The sequence below is a fragment of the Glycine max genome, chromosome 14 (genome assembly GCF_000004515.6).
Source record: "Glycine max cultivar Williams 82 chromosome 14, Glycine_max_v4.0, whole genome shotgun sequence".
NCBI lineage: Eukaryota > Viridiplantae > Streptophyta > Magnoliopsida > Fabales > Fabaceae > Glycine > Glycine max.
Genome location: NC_038250.2, coordinates 42,686,427 through 42,704,796, shown reverse-complemented (window position 1 = coordinate 42,704,796; position 18,370 = coordinate 42,686,427). Strand labels below are relative to the sequence as shown.

Below are 18,370 nucleotides of genomic sequence, written 5' to 3'. Positions count from 1 at the left end.
AAAGCCCGCATAAATTGTGCACCCAAGAAAAAAAAGACCAAATGCATATAATGAAGAACCATAAAACTGAATTACTTGGCATGTGACCATAAAAATCACGGAGCCACCCAACTAATGAAAGAGATTTCATAATACTTATAGGAGAAGCTTAAATTGTTTTATCTTTATATTTTATTTTCTTGTACATACTTACCGAGAAGTTATCTACACTTAACTTTAGTCATTAACAATTATATATCTTATCAATAAATAATTGAAACAATATAAGTCAAAATTTACAGGTCTAAAGATGGTGTACTTTTATAAACCAAACCCATTAAAAATGGGATAATAAGGTAATCCATGGAAGTAACAGTACTGAAATGAGTTAAACACCACAAAGACTATGCAGTTTTATGTCTCTACCGAACAGAAATCAGTAAAATAGGTCTCAAATGCACACTTAAAGTTAACTAAAAATCAGCATAGAAATAGTTCTTTTATAGAGAATTTGATTGAACTACAATAAAGACTCCAAACAGAGTAGACATGAGAATCCCACACACTTTTCATTTGAACATGTAGTACCCTTTTTCCGCTTGACCTGCATTAAGAACAACATGATTCTTTTAAAACAAACTTGAAGATTTTTGTCTCAAAATGAATGTAATGCTTGCAAGTACGTAATGTTGTAAATTTTCTTCAATATCTTACAATAAAAAGTGAATGAACTACTACGAATTTGTGCATGTTATATTAACAACAAAAAAAGCGATAACTGTGATACTCAGGGTAGTTCAAAAAAGAAATTGATTGTAATTACCGTTCTGTGCTTCAAACAATCTAATGTGAGGGTCAACAGCTAATCCAAGAGTCTCAAATATTGGATCATAGAGAGAATTGCTGAAACACACAAAAACATGACATAACAGTTAAAATCACAAAATATTATAACAAAGAGAATCTATGAATGACGAGGATTTGGGAGAACAAACCCCCTAATTTCCACTTGATTTCCAGGGTTGTTGTTCTGATTCTGCGGCCCTTGAATTTCAGGTGCATTGTTTGGTAGCTGAAGTGCAAGGCCTGTGTTAGGACCTTGCCATGCAGGTGCATTGTTTGGTAGCTGGAGTGCAAGACCTGTGTTTGGTCCTTGCCTTGGCAATGAATTTGTCTGCAAAATAGAAAAACCAAACCGTGTAAAGAACCTTCAAATCCCATCCTCATTAATACTTCACACCACAACTGTTAACAGACACGGTTAAGCCCGAAAAGAGAATAGAAAATTAGACGAAAAAAATCAACCAAATGTGATTAGTTAAAATGAGCCCAAAGATACATGTTCTATCTATACAACTTTTTAGTAACTATTCAGCTATTTAACTTATTAATCAATCTACTGCCCTTAACTAAAACAACATCTAACAAACAATCTCAATAACAGGAAAAAGAAGCAATAAAAGTCAAAAGATGAAAGGATGAAATTTGAGAATACTAATGAATATAATCAAACTATAAGTTTAGTAAAATAATATCATCCAATTACATATATAATATTTTTTTTAGGGTAAGTTTGTTGACTTTTTTAATAAATATATAATCATACTTATCATATTTTTTAATTGATTGATAGTAGAAAATTTTATACCATCCTAACGTCGAAATTAAACTCTAACAATATTAAAGAAATGTATAAATATTTCAAGATAGGAATTATTAAATTTTTGTGAATAATCAACTACTTAATTTGGTTATCATATTTAAAACAAAAACTTTGTTATATTATGGTCACTCCTAGTCATAAGTACTACTTGTAAATACATGAATAATAAATTAAATTAGGTACCCTTCGACGCTTAGAGGATGAACCTTCTCCAATTTCAAGTCGTTGATTGCCCAATGGTCGTTCTGCTTGTCCCTGCAATGTCAGTTGCACGTATAATTGACATTTTATATTTTAACCAAAGTAATATTCAAAACAAAATGTCCTTAAGTCTTTGCAGATATATGAATGTGGGGTTTACCTCTCTGAGTCTAAAATTCCTTGCTACTTCATTTGGTTCTTCTCTCCTCAACTCCTTTTCATGTTCCATAATGCATGTTTCGTGTGTTAGAACCCCAGAGTTGAAATTTTAACATTGACTATACCTCATCATCAAAGGCTTACAAAATAAGATAAAAAGTTATTTTGAATTTACCCTTTCAATTTGTAAGTTTTGTCTCGGATTTGGCATGGCCATGGGAATGATAACATTAGATGTACCAATGGAAGAAACCATTGGTGTGACATTCTGGTTGCCAATGTTGAGAATTAAATTTGGTGGTGCCCTATACACGATTCAACCATATGAAATAAATAAGAACATGAAGTCTCAAAGCCTAGCATTCTATAATTTCAACCCTAGTTATGTTATTTTTTCGTAGTTATAAGGGAATAATTAAAGAAATAGTAAAAGGGTAGAACACGGCATAAGGAATCAAAACTCATGTACTCACAATTTATCTCTTTGGAACTATTGCTTACCTTGCAGATGAAGATTTGGGAAGTATTGCTCTCTCAAGTTGTGTGGTGACCCTATTTGTATTATCTAGGGCTATTTGATGTGTCTGTATACTCATTGGTTGTTCCAACCTAGTTACACATATATATTATCCCACTATAACTGTATTAATCCTTACATTCAAAATGATCTTTTTTTACCCCCATAAAGTAAAAATTCCACTCAAAATATATAAAAACTAACATATCTCACAAATATATTAAAACATTGTGAGGCTAAAATATCCTATTGGAAAGTTGTTTTAATTGCAGTCACCTCTAACTGGCTTTAGTTGCAGCCTCTTCCAAAGTTGCTTTAATTGTAGCCTCAAAGGGGCGGGTGTTTAGTCCTTCATCAACAAGATGTGGTCTAAGTAATGCTTATAAGGCTTGAGAAGTCCCCGCCTTATAAGTTGGTTTGCAAAATTGAGTTCGGTCCTAAACTCAAATCCTAATATGGTTTAAGAATTTAATTCTAAAGGATATTTTTAATATGATCCAAGATATTCAAGAAGATAATTCTTACATCGTGTCATATCTAGAAGCATACAATGAGACTATAAATGATTTACTTGATCCACCTCGATAAAATTTGAGTTGAGGATGCATATAGAACTTATGTGGAGAGTATAAAGGACGGAGTCGTTTTCTCTCTTTAACATGCACTTTTTTTTAGTTACTGGTAGGGGAGGAGTCAGGAATTCAGCTCAAAAAGGGCTAAAAAAATATTAATTAATAAGATTTAAATTTCTAATGCATAAAATATATAAAAACCACAATATTATATATATATATATATATATATATATATATATATATATATATATATACATATATATATCTAATATTTTTATAAATAAAAATATAACGAGTATAAAAATAATACTATCTTTAATTATCAATATATAAAACAATAGATATGTTTTTCTAGTTCTAATTATATTGAAACATAGATTCACTTTCAAATATATTAATTGCATATTTTCTTTTATATATCTTTAATTTATTATAAAGTTTATTAACGAGACACTCAATTATTTCACACGTAAATACATTTATTGACTTATTATTATTTTAATTCACACTCACATTAGTGAAAAAATTTATTATATGAATTACGAATAATGTTATTAAATACAACTATTTCTTAAACTATTTAACTCTAAGGCATTATTAATTAAAACTAATTAACTGAATCATTTTCGTAGTCTTTAGTAAATTAGTTATTATTTCTTATATATACGAATAGAGGTAATATATGAGAAAAGAAATAAATTAGATAGATATAATAATTTTGGATAATTATGTGTAATGTCCCAACATCACAAACACTCCACTAAATCCTATAATTTTTCTTTTTCTCTCTTTTATTATATCATATTAATTATCATATCTATACATTTCTCTTTCCTTTTTCTCTCCCTATGATGTGTCAACTAACATTTTAAGTTCATATATTATTTTTTAATATTTTATTTATATATGTTAAGGGGTGTCTAAAATTAGAATGATATATATGCACACTTAAAAAAAAAAAAAAGGGGGGGGTGGGGGTAGGAGCATGGCTGAGACACCCCTCCCCTAGCCCCTTGTTGCTGGAGAAGTTGATCGTCATGTTGGATTAAACACTAATGATCGAAATTTATGCTCACGGTGATAATTATGATGGAGTCATCTCTTAAGTTTATTGTTTGTTAGATCCAAGAGATTAAATCTAAAACAATTTAATAAGAAAACAAGAATTTTACATTAACAAAAAAGTCTTTAGTGGGATTGACTATTGAGTTATAGGAAAATTAAATTAAGGGAAAGAGATCTCATATGCCATATTGAGATCCAAAGCTAATCAGCCCACCAAGTAAGTTTTGTGGGATTAACTATTGCGTTATATTCTGAGACCAAATTCTAAGATTTCCAAAAATTATATAAGTTTTCTATTCAAATGTCCTAGTAACGGTAAAGGTCCAAAACCTAGGGTTAGTATTTGCAAACTTATTTCCATGGACCAATTTTCAGGTCAATGCAAAGTGAACCCATACAATAATAGATTGTATTCATTCACTGATTTTGCATCACTTACAAGGGCCTACTTTTAAAAATAAATGAATTAATTACTAGCCTATTTTTAACATTTATGTTGAATAAAATTGATTCTAGGAATAAGATGCATAAAACATATTTGATTTTACACTTACAAAATGATTCTATTTCATCATCCAAACAAAATCTATTCTAATAAGCTCAGTTTTCAAATACCATTTGTAAAACTCATTTCATACTTACTGCAGATATGCAATTAGCAGCATAAAAAAGTTATAGCTTGCTTTATGCGAAATATGATAGTTACGACTGAAGATTACTTACCTATAGAGTTGAACAGGACCATCAACACGCTCACGATAATCATTAGGCATTGCGACTTGAGATTGGGATTGGGTATACCTACAATGAGAAAACCATTTAGCTTGATGGATCGTCCTATACTAAAAGAAAAATGATTAAGTTAAAATTGAATATTTGAAGCCAATGATTTGATACCTCGAAGACATTGAAGATTAGTTAAGAGGCAAAAAAAAATTTTCTTAACGCAAAAGGGATAAGTTATGGGGGATAATGCATTTCTATACAAGTAGAGGAATCATAATGTATGTGTATGTAATTGTGATTATATTGTGAATCATTAAAATTAACTGTGAAAATTTGATTTTTTTAGCTTGGCATACAAATTTAAAAAACATAGTCAAGGAAATGCCATTATCATCATAAAGAACAAAGAATTATAAAAGACATGCGTAAAGGTACTAAATTAGACACCACATATCACCTAGAGTTCCATGCCTCGTGAGAGTTATTAGTATGATCATCTTGAAGAGGTGGTAATGTAGATCTTTCGCTAGTCATGATTTGTGTATTTGCTTTTCCCATGTTAACTCTTGCTATTTCATCTACCTGCTTATGAATTACAATGAATATTAGAATATCAACTTGGCTAACAAAGAATAATACAATAATGGTGTTAATTCCAAAATAATTGAAACTCCAAAAAAATTATAGATAAGAAATCATTAAAATTTTAATTAATGAAATAACATAGTTGACTTCTCCTTGGTTAACATAAGAGGTTTTCTAGATTGAGAATTGTGTGTTTTAGAATTTCTTAATTCATAAATCTACCATCTAATTAAGTCTTGCAGTAACACTTTTTTAAACCCATTTTCATTGCTTTCGAGAAAGATTTTTAAAAGGAATAAAAACTCATCAATTAATCTTTATTCTTATGTTTTATATTAATCCCTTTTCAAATAATGTTACTATTTGTAGAGGAATATTTTAAATAATATACTAATTGGATATATTTGATTTGAAGACGATTGGTAGTCCATGTCACTCAAAGTATTATATTTTCGATGATATTTCAATCCAATACCTGACTCCTTGTATGATTTTCATTTGAAATAGCCAAGCCTTGAAACCTATGTACAACATAGAAATGTAGAACATAAATTATACTTATGTTCAACAATAATGAGAAAGAATAAGACATGTATATGTACAAAAACTAGTTCATAAAATAACACAAAAAAACTTACACTGGTGGATCGTTTAGAAGTTGATTAGTAAACGGATCATAGTTCCTGGCTAAATTTTGCTGTTGAATTTGTGAACTAGTTTCTCCTAATATTAATCCCACCTAACAAATTACCAAAGTAAAATATATAAATAAAAGAAAAAAATATTAAGATTTAATTTAAGTAAAATAATCTTGATTCCTCCAAGTATGTGTATAACCAACATTTACTCTAATCATGTATACACATTAAATACACAATGTGTGCACAAATATATATCATTTTGATATCCTAAGGGGATACAAATAAAATATGATACTAACCATCTATCTCAACCAACTAGCATTTGACCTCAACAAAAAGACAAAACTAACCACATATATAACAATAACCTCCAATGCTAAAAAAACATAGGACCTCTTATATGTTGTACAGGAAATGACAAGAGTTACAACGTTTATGTTGATAATCATATGTAGCGGCTGCCTAAGAAGGCCATTGGGTGTAAATCAGTGCATGTACAGGAATTCCTTCTTCCAAACCAAACTCCTTTGCATCCATGTGGCACCCAACATAACAATTCCAAGATCCAACCCTAACTATGTATGTAAACACACAATTTATATGTAGGAAAGAAACATAACTACATCCATGTGTATTGAATCATATCTAAACTGCTATGTTACAAATTGCATGAAAAGGCACACTGATCATGTTCTATTCACACATAGCTCATTGTGATCAGCATGGGATACCGTCCACCTAATGCTACTATAGAAGTGCTCAAGCTTGCTTAATGGACACCTCTAAATCTCCTCTTAAGCTTATAGAAAAAAACATGCAATCACACCTTACACCTATATTTACTTCTCCCGAACCTTACTTCATATTCTTCACTTACTATATTCCAAACATATTTTGGGGATTTAAAAACCAACATTAATGAGAATATAAATTCCAAATCTAGCATTAATCAATTGGTAAGATTGTACTTTAACCATTTCCACAATTTGATCGATGTCTTGCCTAGTTCTGCAAAATTTGAGCATTTTTAGGAAACCAAATAGACCAAGCACTCTCACAAGACCATAGAAAGAAAGGTCATTCAAAAGATAAATTTCTTTTACTTTCCTTCATAATATCACAACCCTTACATGTCACCTCATGAACCCCAACATCTAATGAAAATATATATTTCCTGTTGAGTATAAGTTTGATTTCAAAACCTTTTGTTGAACCTATTTAATTATACAAAGTAAGCAAATGTTAGACATATATGTGACTTAAAAATGGAAATACATCTACATGCATCCAAATTTATATTATGTTCGATAAACACACATTAATGAAGACATGTGATCAATATTTACCAGGACATGCAAATGACTAAGTAGCATTTCATTTAGTGTTTGAGGTGAATAGTTTCTTTTAGTGTCTGTACAACGACAATAATAATGTTGGAATAATCTAGAATCTCATAAACTACTTAATCCCTATTAATAAGCCAACTCTTGTGGATTAGAGGTGAAGAGTTTAGTTAGTATCATGGTCATCTAGATAAGGAGAATAGTTAATTAGAACTTGCTTGTTTGCAATGCTATAACTACTAATCCAAATGAATTTTTTGAACCTGCACATTATTATACATGGGAAAACATGTACGTAATATATTGCTTCACTTATATTCTAAAAAATGAACATTTCAATTAATCACATCAGTAATCTTACAACAAATGGTTATCATCACAATTCACAACTCACGTACTCTGAATATATTCATGTTAGTGAACAGGTCACCTGACTTTTATTCATTTACTAGTCAATCAATTGGAAAAATATTATGGCATCATAATTTTAAGTTATAGAAAACAAATAATTTGGTGCAAAATAATTTTTTGACAAATATTTTCTACTGAAAATTATTTCAATGTGATTATACCTACAAAAATGATTTCCAATAGAGCATTTTCTATATATTTTTTTTTACTAAAAATGGTTGACTATGAAACAATTTTCTGTCACATGAAGATTAGGTGAAACTATAAACACATAATGAATGGGCTTCCTTCACAGTTGATGGTTAATCTCATATGAGTAGGGCATTTAGTGTGCTATGTATCCATGCAGGGGCATCAATATCCATGCAAACAATTTAAAACTTTATACCGTGGAGTCGATTAATGCCCAAATAACATAAATATGCATAAAGAAGCTAACATTGCAGTTAATTGGTTTGTAGGCAATAGTCTCATAACCTACCACTAGGATTACATGAGTTTTTAAAACATCTAATCGAATAAGCACTCTTACTATGAAATGATTTTATTGATGTTTTCCTGCCACGTAGTTTTCTAATGTAGTAGCCTTTGAGCCTCCATTGAATAAAATAAAAATAAAAAAATAAATTTTTCATAATTGAATGAAAATAATTTGAAACGAGAAATTAAATAAAAAATTAGAAACATTAAAAAAAACTAAGTTTTGGTTCAAACATGATTTTATTTTTGTGAAAAGTAATAGCTATATTGTCTGAGCTGACGGAATACTTGTTTTTTTTTTTATTTTTGAAAAGCTTACTGAATACATGTAAGACATATTACATGGTAAACAAATATTTTATATTATGATCTCTCACAAACACAGGTAAAAAGATATTTAAAGGGTTGTTGGTAAACAAATATTGTATATTATGATCTCTCACAAACACAGGTAAAAAGATATTTAAAGGGTTGTATTACATGAATGGATAAAAACTTACCTGGTTCTGTGCAGAGAGAGGAGCAACTAACCCAGCTGCATCTTCCTCCGTGGACTGGGAATCAAGAGTTTCATTGGTGGATGGTTTGAACTAATTTGAATAAAATGCATACACTCATGTTTAGATTCAAAGGAAAGGGAATTTTAGGATAATAATTGTATGACATAGCTATAGCTATAAAGAAGTGTAAAAAAGTTTTGATTTCCTATGAACATAACTTCTCATACCATATCATGAATGATTTTAAATGACAATTCAGCTGTAACTATGATTGTAGTAGTAGACTCTTAAATTTTCCAGAGGTGGTGTATGTTAGTGGAAAAAGAAAGTCTTTGGGTTAGGGTATTGCAAGGGTTGTAAGGAGATTTTAGGGGGGATGCTGTTGGTGAAAGGATAGGATCTGTGTAGTGGAAGTTAGGCAAGTTGAAGGAGGGAATAAGAGAGATTGGTTTAACCAAGCTTTGGTCAAAAGGGTGGGGGATAGGAGGGACACGTTTTTCTGGAAGGATAAGTGGGCTGGGGACGATCTATTGCTGCAAACTTTTCCTAGATTATTTAGTCTTGCTGTTAATAAGGAGGCAAAGATTGGGGAAACGGGGGAGTGGGTGGATGAAAGATGGTGCTGGAAATGGGATTGGAGAAGGGAGTTTTTTGGGTGGGAAGAGGAGCTGTTTTTATTACTGCAGGTTGTTTTGGAGGATAATACACCAGTTGGAGACATACCAGTTGTGGAGCAGTGAGGCAAATGGGATATTCACGGTATCTTCAGCATATGTCTGCTTAAAGGAAAACACTATGACCGAGGGTGCTGGAATATATCAATTGGAAAGGCTTATGGAATTCTCTGATACCGCTGAAGGTGACACTGTTCGTGTGGAAGGTTCTACAAAATAGAATACCTTCCAAACAAAATCTGATGCATAGGGGAGTGCTGGAGACTGAACAGGAAGTATGCAGTTTATGCGCTTGGGAAGAGGAATCAGTGGGTTTGGTACTCTTAGTTTTAAATGGGTGGGAATATCTTCTGCAATTCACAAAAATTTTGAGACAAATATGGTACATTTTAATGGAATGGCGGGGACTGTTGGCGTTGAATCAGAAAGCTGGGAAACTATATATCATGGCTGCAATATCATGGGCAATTTGGCTAAACAGAAACAAGGTGGTGTTTTAATAGACAGATAAGGAAGCTGCTCAGATTAAGGATCACATACAAGTTTTATCTTGGAGATGGCTACGATTTTGGGAAAAAGGATTCACTTATCCGCTATCATCTTGGATAAATAATCCAATGCAATCTATTACTAACACAAGGAGAAGAAGAATATGAAACAAGGATCAGTTACTGATGTCGCGAGATACTTACGGGTTTCGGTATGGTATTCGGCTACTGCAATAAGAGGGATGGTTAGGTTTAGGACCTGCGTCGGGTTCCAATGGGTTTTTGTTTACATGGTAGCAAGTTGGTACATCTTGTACCTACTTTGCTTGTTTTAATAAAAATTGTTTTTTGCATGTATTAAAAAATAATTATAATTTTCCAAAGTAATAAAGTGATTGAGGTCTCAATAACTACAGCCACATTAAAACAAGATGCCCTTATCAATAACCACTGGGAGATGAGATGACCATCTTTATACTGAGACACAATTACTTCATCGTTAAAAAATTTATAAGTTAACTAGAACTAAAACTAAAAAGATTATGTCTTAGAACTTTCAAAAATCTTTAAAGGATTTATTTATCATTTTAGATAATTCAGAAAACAATATTAGGTTTTCGTTTTAGAAATATTTAATACTTGTTTTGCATAGATGAAAATGTACTAAATCCTTTGTTAAACACCTCTTGAGAAGTTATTAAATGAATTTAAATAATTTAAAGATAATGACACTAATAGGATATTTTAAAATATTAGGATCTAAGGCCATTTATAACTAGTTAACAATGTAAAAACAATTCTTATACTAATAGTATATCAAAATTAAGCCATTTTTTGTTTTATTTATCATATCTTTTATTACTATGTATATTGGTATATAATAGTATTATTACATGTTCCCATGAGATGACCGGGGGTGAATTATCCATGGTTGAGAAATTTTTGTGAACAAAATAAAAAGAAACAAATATATTTTTATAAAAATATGACATGACAACGTAAATCTATTTTAACTTTTCATAATGAAACAATACTAAATAATAATTTCATTGAAAAAGTTAACAGAATTCCTAAATCTATATCGCTCAAGAGATTTTCTTTGACTCATTTATTTTCTTCGCTAAAGAAAAAGGAATTAAAAATTGTTTAAGCTGAAATTTAAAAGAAATTCTAATATAAGAGGACAAAATAATAACTTCAGTATATTATTTATCTTTCCCCTCTACTTATTGAAATCTCTCTCTTATCCTTTCCTTCCCCACTCTTTTAAATCTAACATTAGCAAATTCGTTGTTAATAAAATTTAATTTTTACCAATTTAATGTAAATTCTTCCAAAATAATTATTTTGAAATGGACTTTACTATTGAAAATCCGGATCTTTAGTGACTACCCATTACACACAATTACACATACTTACCGTACTTGAAGAAAAGTTACAAGAACAACACTCTAATACATGTACAATTTTTATTTTTTTAACCATAAACCAATCATTTACAAATACATATATAATTTAAACATGCAGGCCATACTAAAAAGAGTGAACAAACTCTTACCCGATTATCCATAGAGAATACCTGAAGTACAAAAAATACAGATTGTCAACAGTAGAAGATTATGGAGTTGTTTCTCACACACACACATACAAACACACGAGAATTGAAGAAATTTCTAAATGATTTCAACTAATATAAACAAAAGTAAAAATTGATTGGATCTTACAAAAATAAATTAGTTTATACTTGGTGTTATGATCCAATTGTTTGATTAACAGTAAAACCATTGGATTTAACCAACTCTTAGTAAAAAAAATGAAATATTTTGTTAGAGTCTTGTTAATAATTTTTTGGGTAAATAGAGTCTTGAATTTAACCAACAGTTAAAAATTTCTTAAATAAATTATGATTGTTTGATTTAAAAAAAAATTATTGTTAACTTTGAAAAATTACAATAACTACATAACTTTATAAAAAATTTACAATTATATCATAAAATTACTATTTCTTTTAGTCCCTAAATTTTTTAGTTTGTAATTTTTTTTTTACTAGTTAACTATCTCAACTTTTTTCATTCTTACTTTTAGTGTTTAAATAGAGACTAAAAGTAAGGACCACAAAAAATTAAGAGACTAAAATTAGTAAAAAAATTTCAGGAAGTAAAAAAGGAATTACTAAAACGTTTAGTAACTACAGAAAATAGTATACCCTTATTTATTTAAAACATCTAAAAAAATAAACAATTTTAAAAGAGTAGAGACATGATATGCATTGTACAGTGATATCATACAGTTCAACATTAGTAATAACCTAAGTAGATTCTGTTGTAGATCTTTTTGTTGTGTTGCCTCTGCAATAAAGAGAGAGAGAAAATAAACAAGTTAGAGACAAAAAATGAGAGAAATAAAAAAAATAAAAAATAAAAAAAGAAAAGTAAAGAGGCATATCATGTCCAGAAAAGATGACGTTAATGAATGTGTCATCAAAGATGTTAACTTTATTGCATTTAATATTAAGTTTTATATTGACTTTCTTAACTTTTGGAAATTATTATCAAAACAAATGTTTTTAAAAGAATAAAAAGTATTTTCCAAAACAAATGTTTTAAAAACCAAAAAAATAGAAACAAGAAGAAATGAATTCTCATTTTTCTTTTATTTTATTTGGTGGGCCAAACTCAAAGGCGTAGGGATACGGTATGTCATGAGACATGAGACTGGTGAGTGTGCCTAATTTTTTTTGTTTTTTTAATTAAGAAAAATCATAAAATAGAAATAAAACACACCCATACTATAATTTTTTTATCAAGTCTCTCTCTTTTCTTTTTATTAAATTTTAAAAAAAAATACCAAGCAAACAACTTATTTTGTAAAAATATTTTTATAAAATATAACATTCCACAGTAATAAATTAAAAAAAAAAGTTATAGTCTTTTGTTTTTCACCTTTCACCTCAAAACTTTCATTTTTTGTATGAATTTTGAAACCTACATAGAGTAACTTTTGTATTTGACCTGAATTGATGCAACTGTAGGCATGATCCTCAATTTTATGTCATTTTTTTAAAAATTGTATTATCTAATGATTTCCTCTAATAAAAGTGATCTGAGAGCCAAATGGTTCATTCATACTTGATTTTGAAGCACATTTTTTCATTTCAAATAAATTCATCACTAGTAAATCTGAAAAAATTATACAATTTGATGGAAATTATATTAGGTTTTTTCTATTCCATTTTTATTTAAATTTTTTTTATCTGTAATCAATTAATTTCTTCTCTATTTTTTTTAAATTTTTCACAAATACACTTCTTAAAAATAATTTAATTTGAGAAACATAATCAAACACAATACTTAAACACCTTTTTCGACATACAGTCTTTGTTTGATAAAATTGTTATTTGTATATATTTGCGTATGTAATGGCTCCTCCCAAAATACATATTATAACATTTAATTATTAAGAAGATGTGAATTCTGACATAAAAATTGATGACAAGGAGAAAGAATTAGATTATGTACATGACATAGAGTATATATTTTAGTAAAGGATTTGGCAATGCACACAAATAGATCCCTTCACACAAAATCAATTAAGACTGAAATATTTGGCTGTGTAATAAAAATGGGTAAAGAGGAAGAGAAAATAATTGATATAGAATTTCAATCTATAAACACTATAATTTAATTGTAAAAGTACCTCATAAGAGAAACACCAGATTAATTCAGCTTGAAGTAGAGGATGAAGGAAAACCTTTCAAATGCAGATTATTTTATGAGACTCCAGAGTGAAAATAACAAGGTGATGACTTAATAAGTTATATATGGAGCCAACTTACAACAAAACCAAGTCTGGCTTCTATGCCCTTATGACATCCCTTGATTTCTACTACCTTTTCCTTTGTTAAATAAGAAGAAAAAATATAATATTTTGAAATACTGAATTAGACAAAGAGGATTGGTTACGTTACTAGAAGCTCTAGATTAAAAAGTGTACTTTCACAAAAAAGAAAAAGAAAAAGAAATTGTTTGCAATTTCTGTTAAAACTAATTAAAAAAATAAATGAAATGATTAGTTTTTGAAACTGAAGTTCAAAACTTTTTTATTTGGTGTGTTTATGCATCTGTTTGTAATTAATGATTTTTCTTATTTCTATATGGATCCATATATAGTATTATTATAGAAATGATTGGTGCTAATTAGTGTTCAAAAGTCATTTATAAAGAATTACACAATAAAAAATATTTTTAAATATTAAAACTTTATATTTTTATTTTATATATATATATATATATATATATATATATATATATATATATATTACAATACTCAGTTATTATAATTTGTAAACAGTCAATATGCAATGTACTAAAAAGCCAAAAGATGAATAAATACAATGTACTTTTTTATTTGTAGTAACTTATTGATATTTATTTTTGGTTTAAATTCAATATTTAAAAGAGTCACAAAGGGACAAAGTGGCACTACCATCCATAAGAAAGGATGACTTGACAAGAGACAACTTGTATAAAGCATAAGATAATACATGCATGAGTTTTGATTGGTGTATTAAGTGGGGTCCATTAGTGTTCAATGTTGAATTTAATAGAGAGTGTAAAGACAAAGATACAATAAACAAAAGATGAGCAACTTGTCAGTGCACAGCAAAGCATATTTTTAGGATTGTCACGCTCTTATATGACCGACTAGAAATTGTCATTATAAAGAAAGATGAGAGATGACACTATGAAAAGTTAATCCTCTTTAGTTATATATACATCTTTTGCTATGAATTTTTTATAACTAAATTAGAAAAAAAATTTACTATATCTCTTGTAATTTTAAATTTATTAAAACTATTTAGATGAAAAAAGTAAATAATAAATAAAATTATTAGTACAATATTATATTAAATATAATATTAATTATTTAATGTTTAAATAATAGAAATATTTAATGAAAATACAAATTAAGGTAGGTTTTAAGAAAAAAATACTAAAATAGTCAAGCAACCGTTTTCAATCCTCTCTCACTATTAATTTATATTTGGTATTATATACTCATCAAAGTGAAATTTTGAGTTTAAAGTTGAATATGTCTTTATTAGGGTTAATTTTTTAATAATAAATATATAGATGAAGTAAAAAAAAGAGGTAACATCATCAAATATAGATAGTTGATGAAATAAATTTTATTTTAAAAATAAATTAAAATATTAATAATAATAATAATATATTATATTTGAGTTCTTCAAAATAACTTCATATGATCCTTTTTATAGGAAGGAAATAACAAATTCATTAAAACTAATAAAAACAAGTGTTAATTTTAATTAATAATTTCTTAAATTTAAATTTTGTGTTAGTATTACTAATGGACTAAATACTCCCTTCAGACTCAACCATAAGCATCAAAATAAATGAATAAATTAGTATATTTAAATATAAGTAAATTTTAACCACTTTCATCTTATTTAATGATATTATTCAAAAATATCATTCAATTATTTGATATTATATTTTCACTGACTCTTTTATTCTTAATATCATGTTTCAACAAATGAAATTTTATAATAAAATTAGTATTTATAAATGATAGGCAAAATTGCAAAATTGATCCCTTATTTTTTCTCCAATTACAGATTTGGTCCTCCTATAATTTAATTCACAAATTTGGTCCCCCAGTTTTATAAATCCCTACAAAATTAGTCCTGGAAGCCCGATTTGGACGTTGACCGCTAACCTCAGACGTTGACTGCCACGTGTGATTGTCACGTGTCAATGCCACGTGTTAATGACATGTGTCAACATCTGAGTGGTTCCCTGTAAAGACTTCATTTTTTGTAGGTAAAATTGCACTTTTGGTCCCCCAGTTTTACTCCAATTTCGATTTTGGTCCCCCTATAGTTTAATTCACACATTTAGTTCCTCAGTTTTATAAATCCCTTTATAAATTGTTCCTGCAAAATTGATCTTTTGAATGATTTAGTCACTGGTGCTAGAGACATGATAGGTCTTGATAAATCTCACATTTCTTTTTCACCGCAAGTTTTTCACTCACTTGGAACCCAGAGAAAAATCACTTTTTGTGTCTCTCCCACTTCCGGGGTTGTTCAACTTGGGAAAGTGGCGCATGAATCCCAACCTGGGCCTGAAATTTTCAGATCTCTTACTTTAACAGATTCTGTAATAACCCCCTATTTTTTTTCTTTTTTTGCTCCCCCATGTGGTATTATGTGTATACGACTGCTTAAGTGACCTATGTATGACAATAGTATTTTTGTTTGAAATTTGAAATACAACTTCTCCATTAATGAAATTTGGCTGAATTTATAAAGGGATTTATAAAACTGGAGATCAAATGTGCGAATTAAATTATAAGGGGACCAAAATCGAAATTGGAGTAAAACTGGGGGACCAAAAGTATAATTTTACCTACAAAAAATGAAGCATTTACAAGAAACCACTCATACATTGACATGTGACATTGACATGTGGCAGTCACACGTGACATTGGCACGTGGTAGTCAACATCTGAGGTTAACGGTCAATGTTCAAATCGGGCTTCCAGGACCAATTTTTATAGGAATTTATAAAACCGAGGGACCAAATTTATGAATTAAATTATAGAGGGACCAAATCCGAAAATGAAAATAAACTAGGGGACCAAAAGTGCAATTTTACCTAAATGATACCAACCAACTAAAATGACTTATTATAATATATTATGTTTAGTGATGCAACACTTATGATGAGGTGGTTCATCCTATCTTATCATGAACCTTAAAGAGAACTTTGAAAACAACAATATTTTAATTTCAATTTTAACCTTTCACTACTATTTTCATTTTTCATTGAAAATAAAAATAGAGAATGAAAAACCAATGACTCTCATATTTTCATAATTTGCTATCGTCCAATCATTTCATTCAAGGCAAACTTTATATATAAATTCTACGTAAAAATTTAGATGATAATTTTATATCAATTTTTTGTCTACTAATAGTTTTATCATCTTTAAAATTCAATATGGGATGCATAGGAGACACATTTATAATTACAAAGTTGGGACAAGATCGAATTTAATCCAAGGTTACACAACTTTAAGAAAAAATCATAATTATGCAGGAATCGTTAAAACATTGAAATTAGATACTACAAGCAAGTTTAAATTGGTAAAATTGCACTTTTGGTCTCCAGTTTATCTCCAATTTTGCATTTGGTCCCCCTATAATTTAATTCACAAATTTGGTCCTCCAGTTTTATAAATTCCTGCAAAATTGGTCTTGGAAGCCCGATTTGGACGTTGATCGTTAACCTTAGACGTTGATTGTCACGTGTCAATGCCACGTGTGACTGCCACATGTCAATGTCACGTGTCAATGCCACATGTCAATGCCACGTGTCAATGTCTGAGTGGTTCCCTGTAAATGCTTCATTTTTTGTAGGTAAAATTGTACTTTTGGTCTTCCAGTTTTACTCCAATTTCGATTTTGGTCCCCTTATAATTTAATTCACACATTTGATCCCCAGTTTTATAAATCTCTTTATAAATTCAGCCAAATTTCATTATTGGAGAAGTTATATTTCAAATTTTAAACAAAAATATCATTGTCATACATAGGCCACTTAAGCAATCGTATACACATAATACCACATGGGGGAACAAAAAAAGAAAAAAAAATAGGGGGTTATTACAGAACCTGTTAAAGTAAGAGATCTGAAAATTTCAGGCCCAGGTTGGGATTCATGCGCCACTTTTCCAAGTTGAACAACCCTGGAAGTGGGAGAGAGATAAAAAGTGATTTTTCTCTGGGTTCCAAGTGAGTGAAAAACTTACGATGAAAAAGAAGTGCGAGATTTATCAAGACTTATCATGTCTCTAGCACCAGTGGCTAAACCATTCAAAAGACCAATTTTGCATGAACAATTTATAAAGGGATTTATAAAACTGTGGGACTAAATGCGTGAATTAAACTATAGGGGGACCAAAATCGAAATTAGAGTAAAACTGGGGGACCAAAAGTGCAATTTTACCTATAAAAAATGAAGTATTTACAGGGAACCACTCAGACATTGACACGTGTCATTGACACGTGGCAGTCACACGTGGCATTGACATGTGGCAGTCAACGTCTGAGGTTAGCGGTCAACATCCAAATCGGGCTTCCAGGACCAATTTTGCAAGGATTTATAAAACTGGGGGGCCAAATTTGTGAATTAAATTATAGGGGGACCAAATTCGTAACTGAAGATATGATGGACCAATTTTGCAATTTTGCTGTTTAAATTTAAAGTTGTTGAGAAGTTTTCATGGATTGAAGTCCATTGGGTGCCCATTTAATTCATAACCTACCAGAGCAAAAA

The 18,370-nt window shown here is 29.5% G+C and overlaps 1 protein-coding gene across 1 annotated transcript; it reads right to left on the bottom strand.

The window, feature by feature from the left end:
- Positions 1–393: 393 nt before the first annotated feature.
- LOC102665554 (uncharacterized) lies at positions 394–13,830 on the bottom strand. The gene is made up of 14 exons (XM_006596263.4): positions 13,704–13,830; positions 12,316–12,355; positions 11,566–11,586; positions 8,846–8,935; positions 6,109–6,209; positions 5,946–5,991; positions 5,343–5,467; positions 4,883–4,960; positions 2,178–2,307; positions 2,004–2,057; positions 1,826–1,897; positions 975–1,153; positions 803–882; positions 394–583 (listed from the first exon to the last, which is right to left on the bottom strand). The coding sequence occupies exons 3-14, from the start codon at positions 11,575–11,577 to the stop codon at positions 549–551; spliced, it is 1,002 nt and encodes a 333-aa protein (XP_006596326.1). The 5' UTR covers positions 11,578–11,586; positions 12,316–12,355; positions 13,704–13,830; the 3' UTR covers positions 394–548.
- Between the last annotated feature and the right edge of the window lie 4,540 nt (positions 13,831–18,370).